Source organism: Megalops cyprinoides, chromosome 3 (genome assembly GCF_013368585.1).
Source record: "Megalops cyprinoides isolate fMegCyp1 chromosome 3, fMegCyp1.pri, whole genome shotgun sequence".
Lineage (NCBI taxonomy): Eukaryota > Metazoa > Chordata > Actinopteri > Elopiformes > Megalopidae > Megalops > Megalops cyprinoides.
In genome coordinates, this window is record NC_050585.1 from 53,832,969 (window position 1) to 53,843,916 (window position 10,948).

The 10,948-nt window shown below is 50.6% G+C and overlaps 1 protein-coding gene across 1 annotated transcript in view; it reads left to right on the forward strand.

Annotated features, from left to right (window-relative positions):
- Positions 1-10,139, forward strand: part of LOC118774045 (E3 ubiquitin-protein ligase pellino homolog 1-like) — a 19,250-nt gene extending 9,111 nt beyond the window's left edge. The window contains exons 2-7 of the mRNA XM_036523155.1: positions 2,262-2,486; positions 3,568-3,697; positions 4,744-4,845; positions 5,198-5,401; positions 8,232-8,420; positions 9,519-10,139. Coding sequence (XP_036379048.1) covers positions 2,314-2,486; positions 3,568-3,697; positions 4,744-4,845; positions 5,198-5,401; positions 8,232-8,420; positions 9,519-10,127 — 1,407 coding nt within the window. The 5' untranslated portion in view covers positions 2,262-2,313 and the 3' untranslated portion in view covers positions 10,128-10,139. The remainder of the gene's footprint in view (positions 1-2,261; positions 2,487-3,567; positions 3,698-4,743; positions 4,846-5,197; positions 5,402-8,231; positions 8,421-9,518) is intronic.
- The last annotated feature ends 809 nt before the right edge of the window (positions 10,140-10,948 follow it).

Below are 10,948 nucleotides of genomic sequence, written 5' to 3' on the forward strand. Positions count from 1 at the left end.
ATGTGTTCAACAACAGCTTACAGGAGAGAGTTTATTCACTGACAGTGAAAGCTCCATTTAACAGAGAGGTGAGTACAGGTGTGAGAGCAGGTGAGCAGTCAGGCAGGTAGCTGTGCTGTGCGTCTGTGATGGCTCTGCAGTGGCTGGATCACTGCCTAAAATAAATCATTTGTTTCTTTAGTACATTTGCTATCTCTGTGTTTCAATGGGAGGTGCATCAGTTATACCCTGGTTACATACCTGGTGCGCGCAAAGACGGACCCGCAGTGCTGCTGCTGCTGAGAAAAGCTCCGCGGTGAACAGCACAGAACAGACTGAGCTGCAGTGGGACGCATCACAGATTCCGCGTGCATCTCTCCACACATGCACAGAGACCAGAGAAATCTCACAGATTCCGCACGCATCTCTCCACACATGCACAGAGACCAGAGAAATCTCACAGATTCTGCGTGCATCTCTCCACACATGCACAGAGACCAGAGAAATCTCACAGATTCTGCGTGCATCTCTCCACACATGCACAGAGACCAGAGAAATCTCACAGATTCCGCGTGCATCTCTCCACACATGCACAGAGACCAGAGAAATCTGGCATTGGTAAACCTCTGCACTTTGGCAGCTTAAAGCATTTTTGTTGAAGAGCAATTCATGAAAAGGATGCATGCAAACAAGCAGGATAAAAAAAAAATCATCTGGAACTGCATCATGAACCCCAAAGTGATGACAGTTTGTGTGTCACAGATTCAGGTTATCAGAGAGGGGTAGTACGGTCTGCGTCATTGATTGCAGCTCATCTGCTTTGCTGAAGAATATTCCTCCCTCTTTTCCTCATAAATCTATACTCCCACATCATGCAGTGCTTGGGTTGGAGGTTGCTCTGGGTTTAACAGTTTGTGTTGACAACAAAGACTGCAAATGAGCTGACATCGTAGAGGTCCAGCTCGCCTACAGTCAGGTCTTTATTGCATAACCATGACAACAATAATGACACCTAAAAATGATAAAGAGCATTATGTGTGGAAGCAGACCAGGAGACATGATCGCAGACCTGTTTTATCAGATGGCACTGAATGGGAAGGTGGCTCTCATAAAGGAATCAAACATTTTCTTACAATGTTGTAAATATGAAAAGCTAGGAATATGAAAATCAAGTTGAGCTGTGTGGATTTAGAGATAAATATGAATGTACTTTATGCAGGAGAAAAGATCAAAGGATGTCACAGCTGGAGGTATCTCACAGAGCTGTTTTCATAAGGATATTATAATGACGCTACAGTCACATCATAATGGCTCTGCCCTGAATTGAGTTTTTCAGGAAATGACCTTTCACAGCTGATAAATACACTTCTGCCCTGTCCAGGAATACTGTTGCACTGCAGTGCATTGTGGGACATGTATGGGTGTACATTTGGGTGTATACTTTGGGTGTATGCTTTGTCCAGATGAGGGCTGGAACAGAAGCCAAGCTCCAGAACTGAGCTTGGCTCCCCAGCTTGTGATGAATTTCCTACTGTAATTACTGTAATTATCCTGTGATTACAACTTCAGTCCTAAAATCTGAAGAGGATTGCACCCAGACTCACACATGCTACGCTGGGGTGGGGAAGTGGGTACGGAGCCAGGCTGCTAACCTCCCAAATGCTACGCTGAGGTGGGGAAGTGGGTACAGAGCCGGGCTGCTAACCTCACACATATATTAAAGGGGTGGCAGTTTTGGTGTCTCTCTCAGATTTGAGCGTGTCTGTTTTGGTGTATCTCTCAGATTTGAGCGTGTTTGTTTTGGTGTGTCTCTCAGATTTGAGAGTGTCTGTTTTGGTGTCTCTCTCAGATTTGAGCATGTCTGTTTTGGTGTGTCTCTCAGATTTGAGCATGTCTGTTTTGGTGTATCTCTCAGATTTGAGCGTGTCTGTTTTGGTGTCTCTCTCAGATTTGAGCATGTCTGTTTTGGTGTCTCTCTCAGATTTGAGCGTGTCTGTTTTGGTGTGTCTCTCAGATTTGAGCGTGTTTGTTTTGGTGTGTCTCTCAGATTTGAGCGTGTCTGTTTTGGTGTGTCTCTCAGATTTGAGCGTGTCTGTTTTGGTGTGTCTCTCAGATTTGAGCGTGTCTGTTTTGGTGTCTCTCTCAGATTTGAGCGTGTCTGTTTTGGTGTCTCTCTCAGATTTGAGCATGTCTGTTTTGGTGTCTCTCTCAGATTTGAGCGTGTCTATTTTGGTGTGTCTCTCAGATTTGAGCGTGTCTGTTTTGGTGTCTCTCCCCACCAGCTGCGTGCCCACCTGTGTGCCTGACCACGCGCCCGTGTTGTGGCTGGTTGCCATGGTACTGGAAGGCAGTTCTGAGGCCTTGTGCCCCCCTCCCTCTCTGGAGCTCCGCCCTTCCTGTAACAAGAGCCAGCCCTCGGCCCCCCTGGGTTCCGGCCCCCACCCCCCTGAAGGCCTGTATCCCGGAGACAAGGAGCCCGTTAAGTATGGGGAGCTTATTGTGCTGGGGTAGGTACCCTCGGCCAATTAGGAACACTCACACACAGGTATGGTCCAGAAGGTAATACTTCTGACAGACGAAGCCTGTCCCAGCCTGAAGAGAGTCAGTATGTAAGCTGTGTTCTCTTCAGTGGTTACACACAGTACTATTTCAGTCAGGTCTGTCGGTAATTTCAATGACAAACCAGCGACAAATAACATTACCAGACTGTCAACTTCAGCCTTCATTCCTCTGGGTATGAGTGTTTCAGGCTGAAAAAACCCAGACAGTTTCATCTCTCAAAAGAAAGTTTTCTAGGTCACCTCCTCTCCTGGAAAGCTCTGCTTTGGTAACACTGACACAGGCCCTTGCAACTGTAAGCAGTGCAGATCAGCACAGCGGATCTGAGGGCTGAAGGCCTCCTCATTCAGAGGGGCCGCGCCACTGTGGCAGGCTTTATGAGAACCTCTCAGCATCTGAACTGCCTCCTTACGAGAGGAGAGGCCTTGATCAGAGCCCCAGAGCACGCTGGGAAGGGAGTCGGCTGTCCCTGGTCCCACTGTATTGCGTATGAACAGGCACATGAACCTGCCAACATATTGATCCAAGCAGACTCGTAAATCCATGCACTAATTTATACAGAGGGGTTTTTATATGGCCCCAGTCAGCAGAGAGTGCCGGCCTCTGGGGCTACTGACCGTGTCCTCCAGCAACCCCTTGCCCCCCAGTCTTACAAAATTATTCACGTGTCCCAGGACCCTCATAACAACTATAAACGAAATACTCATTTTTATGGCAGTTAAAATTTTTTGTGGTTTTAGATGTAGATTTATGTACATTGTGGTTGTTAAATGAAAAAGTAATAAGAAGGCAATCACAATGTTGTCTGTTCCATGACTAAGTTAGAATTAAAACATATGTTCAAACAAAAGCTGTTCTGTTTGTGTTATACTTTTCCATATCTCACCATGGTGGCTTTGTAAGTTACTCTGGATAGGAAGTGAAATCCATCTGTTCTGTAACTGTCGCTGTTGTTTGGACAGACTGACGGACAGACTGATGGACAGACTGACAGGTGGGCTGAATATGCTGTTTCTCTGTGACCTGCAGCTACAACGGCTCCCTGACCAATGGGGATAAGGGTCGTAGGCGGAGCCGGCTGGCCCTTTACAAACGGCCCAAAGCCAATGGGGTGAAGCCTGACGTCATCCACAACATCTCCACCCCTCTGGTCTCAAAGGTGAGTGGCCGGCTCAGGCCAGCAGGGCGGCATTGTGATGCAGGGCGGCAGGACATTTTGGCTTGTCATGGTCATGGGTTTGATTCCCAGACAGGGTACTGCTGTTGTATTCTTAAGCAAACACACACACACACACACACACACACACACACACACACATGCACATGCACATACATATACATGCCCCCTTTCAATATAATGAAACACAATGCACCCCAACCTCCTTTCCTGAAAGCAGAACAGAAAAGTAACTGGGCTTGCAGCCAAAAGGTTGCAGGTTCAAGTCCCACATGGGACAGTGCTGCTGTAGCCTTGAGCAAAGTATGTGACCTGAAACGTTTAAGTAAAAACATTCAGCTGTAAAATTAGAAAAGATAGAAACTGTAAGATCACTAATCACTCTGAACAGGAGTGTGTTTAACTGATAAACAGTAATAATATCGTCTGCACTGAGCCATCAGCCTGCATACTGTGCAGCGGGTCTGATGTGGCTGGCCGGTGTAAGCTGGTTTCTGACGAGCCTGTCTGCAGCTCGGCAGCTGCATTTCCATTATGATTTGGTGGAAACGTGTGGGTGGCTACATGGAAGAAAACATTTGCATACGTTGGATACATTTTTGAGAAACTGAAGGTGACTTTTTTGTTTTCATTCTCTGTTGACCTTTGTGCCACTGTCTGAGTGACCTATGACCTCCACCGCTGCCATGTTTTCAGTCCACAGGTTATAATGAGGCACTGTCCTGTAACACATGAAGGGTCCTGCATAAAGGCTGCATAATGTCTTATAAACACTACGCAGGCATTCATAAATGCGTGGCCGCTGACATGACCTGTCATTGGGTGCCTTATGTCACCATCTGTACCATGAGTGGCATTGACTCAACGTGCTGATCTGGTAAAGCTGTGTTTGGCTTGGACTCTGACACAGCACACCCTATGAAGGCATTATGTACCTCTTATGTAGGTCCTTTCACTGAAAGAGTGGAAAAATTGTGGAGAAACTGTCCTTTTTCTTAGCCTGGTGAGGTGTTGTGCTCTGCTTCCAGGCCCTCAGTAACAAAAGCCAGCACAGCATCTCGTACACTCTGTCCCGGAGCCACTCGGTGATAGTGGAGTACACCCACGACAGCAGCAGGGACATGTTTCAGGTGAGCTGTCAATCAAACCCAACATCCATCCACATGTTTCAGCTGAGCCCTGTCAATCAAACCCAACATCCATCCACACATTTCATCCAGGCTTATTACAGGCACACATTATTCTTTGGGTTTTGTTCTGTTTTTATAAACTTTAAGTAAAAAAAGAAATTTTATGCTCAGAAATTAACATGACAAAAACCTTAAAATTATAGGAGAGATTTTTTGCCACAGTTCAGGTTAAAAATAAATAAAATGTTAGAAACAGGACTAGAGATAATGGGAGGGTATGATTTGTTTTTTAGAAATGGTGACAGAGTGGTAGAGCTCAGGCATGTTTCACCTGTACCACTACCCCCCCCAGATCGGCCGCTCCACAGAGAGCATGATCGACTTCGTGGTGACGGACACGTCCCCCAGCGGGCACGGGGGCGGGGGCGAGGGGGGGCAGTCAGCCCAGAGCACCATCTCCCGCTACGCCTGCCGCATCCTCTGTGAACGCACCCCACCCTACACCACCCGAATCTACGCCGCTGGCTTTGACTCCTCCAACAACATCTTCCTGGGGGTGAGTTTGGGGCATGGGGGGGTCCAGCCTGCCTGAGTTCACAGGGAGGTCAGCCTCAGACCTCATACCTGTCACCTGTCCTGTGACCAGTGACTCGGCTCCCAGGTAGGTGACTGCTGCTCTGTCCTTATGCAGGGAGCTCATGGTGACCAGACTGCTTCTGTAAATATCTCTGTATAAATGGATGGTGTGGGAGCTGTGAAGGTCCCTCTGGATAACAGCAAAGCAGATGAATAATGTAGGTTGCTCAGACAGTAAGGAACCAGAGGCGCAGTCAGCAGTGAGAATGCAGCTAATGGTGTTCTGAGGGATCATAGCTCTGCACCATGTGACCACAAAGGCATGATGTCAGAGCTCACATTAGTCCTATATTCTAGCTCACCGCTTGGCTCTGAGCGGACCTTGCTGTGACACAGACACAGTGTCCCTGAGGGTCAGTGCTAGGCTGTGCTGCAGCTGCTGTGTGGTCAGATTTCAGAAGCAGCTCTCAGCTTGAAGCTGACGTCTCATTGGCTGTTCTGTGCCTCAGGTGTCTGTGTTGCTCCTGTGATATGCAATCGTTACATCTTGCTATGATGGGCTCATTAGTCATTCGCAGTTTTCCAGAAGTAAACCCATGATAATATGCATTAGTATGTGTTATGGGGGTCATAAAGCTGCCTCTGTTTTACGCTCTGTGTGTGCTGTAAGCGGTGGGGTGTTTTGGGTCATGGCAGAGAGGTTGTGTGAAGGGCACAGTGTGGTGTGTGAGTGGTTTTACCTGTTGTAAAGGTGTGAGAGGGGCGTTCTGACTGCAGAAGGGGCTCCCGGCCGCCCTGGCCACCTTCCTGGGCCCCACAGGCCCGAGCAGCACAGCCTGGCAGCCAAGAATAATGAATGAATCTGCATTTCAGGGATTCTTTTATTAGAATCAGACGCTTGTAAAACAATACTGCGGACACAGGGGGCAGAACACACTGCCCTGGTTTCAGCCCTGAACTCCTCCTCCCTCAACCCGAGTCACACTCCGGTCCAATGCCTCTCTGACCTCTCTCCTCCCTCAACCCGGGTCACACTCCGGTCCAATGCCTCTCTGACCTCTCTCCTCCCTCAAACCGGGTCACACTCCGGTCCAATGCCTCTCTGACCTCTCTCCTCCCTCAAACCGGGTCACACTCCGGTCCAATGCCTCTCTGACCTCTCTCCCCCCTCAACCCGGGTCACACTCCGGTCCAATGCCTCTCTGACCTCTCTCCTCCCTCAAACCGGGTCACACTCCGGTCCAATGCCTCTCTGACCTCTCTCCCCCCTCAAACCAGGTCACACTCCGGTCCAATGCCTCTCTGACCTCTAACCTCTGCGTGCACAGGGAATGACATCACCCATGAGTGACCCCCAGCTGTAGGTCCCTCCTGTGGGGGTGGCTGTGTCATGTGAGTGTTGCAGCAGTGGAGTGGGTGTGGTGAATATGATGTGGGTGTGGTTATTGTGATGCAGGTATGGCAGGTGTGTTGTGGATGTGGTATGGGTGTGGTATGGGTGTGTTGTGGGTGTGGTGGGTGTGACAGATGTGGTATGGGTGTGATATGTGTAGTATGGGTGTGGTGAGTGTAGTATGGGTGTGGTGTGGGTGTGGTGTGTGTGATGGGTTTGGTATGGGTGTGGTATGGATGTAGTGGGTGTGGTATGGGTGTGATGTGGGTGTGGTATGGGTGTGGCGGGTGTGGTTTGGGTGTGGTGGGTGTGGTATGGGTGTGATGTAGGTGTGGTATGGGTGTGGTATGTGTGGTATGGGTGTGGTATGGATGTGGTGGGTATGGTATGGATGTGATGTGGGTGTGGTATTTGTGGTATGGGTGTGATGTGGGTGTGGTATTTGTGGTATGGGTGTGGTGTGGGTGTGGTATGGGTGTGGTGTGGGTGTGGTGTGTGTGATGGGTTTGGTGTGGGTGTGGTGGGTGTGGTATGGGTGTGATGTGGGTGTGGTATGGGTGTGATGTGGGTGTGATGTGGGAGTGGTATGTGTGGTATGGGTGTGGTATGGATGTGGTGGGTGTGATGTGGGTGTGGTATGGGTGTGGTATGTGTGGTATGGGTGTGGTGGGTGTGGTATAGGTGGGTGTGGGTGTGGGATCTACAGCTTGCCTTGGCCTCTAGGCCTCCAGGGGGTGATCAGCGCGACTGCAGGATGGCTCTGAGAGGACTTCCCACACAGGCCCCAGATCAGTGTCTCTCACACAGGCCCCAGATCAGTGTAACTCACACAGGCCCCAGATCAGTGTAACTCACACAGGCCCCAGATCAGTGTGACTCACACAGGCCCCAGATCACTGTAACTCACACAGGCCCCAGATCACTGTAACTCACACAGGCCCCAGATCACTGTAACTCACACAGGCCCCAGATCAGTGTAACTCACACAGGTTCCAGATCAGCGTCATTATGCCTGACATGCAGACACACTGTATCCCTGGTTAACCGCCAGGCCCTGGCAGCAGATAATGCACACTAATGAAGTGTTAATGATGAGGCTGCTTCAGACTTCCCTCCCACGCTGTCCCTGACAGAGACCGGAGTGACGCAGCGGTGCTGCCGCTCACTGCCTGCAGGGGGAGACACAGAGATGCACGCGTCCGCTACCTGCTCGCAACACCTGCGTCTGACACCACCTGCGAGACTGCAGCACAGACACCGGGTCTGAAATATTTCTCTCTCTGCTCTGGAGATGCCAGTTTATCAACTTACACAGAGGGCAGTGTGTGTGTATGTGTGTGTGTGTGAGTGTGTGTGTGTGTGTTTCCTGGTTGGCTCACTCTCCTATACTCTCTCTCTGGGTGGACGGGTCCCTCAGGAAAGGGCGGCCAAATGGCGGACGTCTGACGGCTTGATGGACGGGCTGACAACCAATGGGGTGCTGGTGATGCACCCAGCGGCGGAGTTTGTGGGCGAGCTGGCGCCGGGGGTGTGGAGGGAGATCTCTGTGTGCGGGAATGTCTACGCACTGCGGGAGACACGCTCCGCCCAGCAGAGAGGAAAGCTGGTGAGGCCGGGAATATCACACTCAGTTATTATCCATAAGCAGCACCAAACGTTGCCTTTGCTAATCTAGTAACTGACTCTAGCTGAAGTTGAAGCATCTCAGAATAAACTTAAAATAAACAGTAGTGCTTGGACTGTGAATGTTGTCAAATGTCACAGATCTCATCGCGTTGAGTTTCTGAGTCAGAACAGAAGCCGAATAGTAAGGTGTGTTCATTAGATTAATATTTATTTTATACAGAGGAACCTTCAAAAGGAAAGTTTCAAGATTACATTGAGCACACCTGACTGCAGTATAGTTCACAAGAATGAACGGAATTAAAATTTATGGCTTGAAGACTTCAGAAAAATTGAAGTTAAAATATCAGTCATCAGTCTGGTTGTCAAACCTTTGCAATCTTTGAAGTCATTGCGTATAGAAAGGGAGGGGGATGAAAGGAGCTGGTGTTGACTTGAATTCAGCGTCACAAGACCACCTCATGGAGGAGGCAAACAGAGACCCCAGGTGGTGACCAGTGGGATTGCAGGCATTTTTACTGGACCTCGTTCAATTCTGCAGCTATTCACAATAATGGCAGACTACAGTCGATAAAACTATTGTAATGGTCAAGAGCGCCATCACATCAGGTTTATTTTGTCATCTCTGGTGACCTCTCCTCACCCTGTCTTTTTGAATGATTCTTTCATTGTTAACACAGTGTTAATGAAGCCACCAGTTTTTTACTGAGAATCTCTTTTCAGATTGATGTTGAATTGTGTGAAGATTGCAGCTGACTCTCTTGTTCTGTCCTCCTCTCTGGAAGCACCTGGCTGTTCTTTCTCCTTCTGTTCCTCCTCTCTAACCCCCTGTCTTCCCTGTGATCTCCTCCTCCTCTCCCCTCTTCTTCCCCTTCCACTCCCTCTTTCCTCTGGTCCTCTTGTGTGATTCCCTTTCTCCTGTCCTGTCCTTTTCTTCTTTCTTCTCCCTCTCTCACATTTTCCCTTTTCCTCAACTTTCCCCCCCTTCCTCTCCCTCTTCTTCCCTCACTCCTTCTCCCTCCCTCCCTCCCTCTTCCCCTGTCCCCTCCTCTCTCCCTCTCTCTCCCCGTCCCCCCCGCAGGTGGAGAACGAGTCGAACGCGCTGCAAGACGGCTCTCTGATCGACCTGTGCGGGGCGACGCTGCTCTGGCGCACGCCGGCGGGGCTGAGACGCACCCCGACGCTGAAGCAGCTGGAGTCGCTGCGTCAGGAGCTGAACGCGGCCCGGCCGCAGTGCCCCGTGGGCTTCAACACGCTGGCCTTCCCCAGCCTGGCGCAGCGTGAGATCGTCGACAAGAAGCAGCCCTGGGTCTACGTCAACTGCGGCCACGTGCACGGCTACCACAACTGGGGCTTCCGGCGGGAGCGGGGGGCAGGGCCGGGGGCGGGCGGGGCCGGGGGGTCGCTGGCGACCACGGGCGACCGGGAGTGCCCCATGTGCCGGCGGGTGGGGCCCTACGTGCCCCTCTGGCTGGGCTGTGAGGGGGGGCTGTACCTGGACGAGGGCCCGCCCACCCACGCCTTCTGCCCCTGCGGTCACGTGTGCTCGGAAAAGACAGTGAGGGGGTGGAGCCAGATCCCGCTGCCGCACGGCACCCACGCCTTCCATGCCGCCTGCCCCTTCTGCGGCACCTGGCTGACCGGCGAGCACGGATACATCAGACTGATCTTCCAGGGGCCGCTAGACTGAGGGGGAGGGGTCAGAGGGGTCAGGGGTCAGAGGGCAGGGGGCAGGGGGGGTCAAAGGGCAGGGAGGAGGGGTCAGAGGTAAGACGGGTCAGAGGACAGGAGAGTGGTAGGGATGGGGAGGTGGATGACGGTCGGGGGGGTAAGTATGTAAATAAAGTAAAAAAGAAAAATTAACATGTGTGACGCGTGGTTTAGAAACTCTCTGTGGATTACAGCTGTGTGTGTGTGTGTGTGTGTGTGTGAGTGTGTGTGTGTGTGTGTATGTGCATGCGTGCATGGTGTGTGTGTGTGAGTGTGTGTGTGTGTGAGTGAGTGTGAGTGTGAGTGTGTGTGTGTGTGTGTGTGTTTGTGTGTGTGTGTGTGAGTGTGAGTGTGAATGTGTGTGTGTGAGTGTGTGTGTGTGTGAGAGTGTGTGTGTGAGAGTGTGAGTGTGTGTGTGTGTGTGAGTGTGTGTGTGTGTGAGTGAGTGTGAGTGTGTGTGAGTGTGAGTGTGTGTGTGTGTGTGTGTGAGTGTGAGTGTGAATGTGTGTGTGTGAGTGTGTGTGTGTGTGAGAGTGTGTGTGTGAGAGTGTGAGTGTGTGTGTGTGTGTGAGTGTGTGTGTGTGTGAGTGAGTGTGAGTGTGTGTGAGTGTGAGTGTGTGTGTGTGTGTGTGTCACACAGAGGTCACTTTTGGGGTCCAGTGATATCATTTTATCCTGATTCATACTTTGCTTTCATCAGATACACCTGAAAACACCTGACACTACAGGACTCTGCTTCTGCATGAAAAAACGCAGGAAAGGCACCTGGGAAGTTGTTAGAGGACAGACTGCAATGTGAGA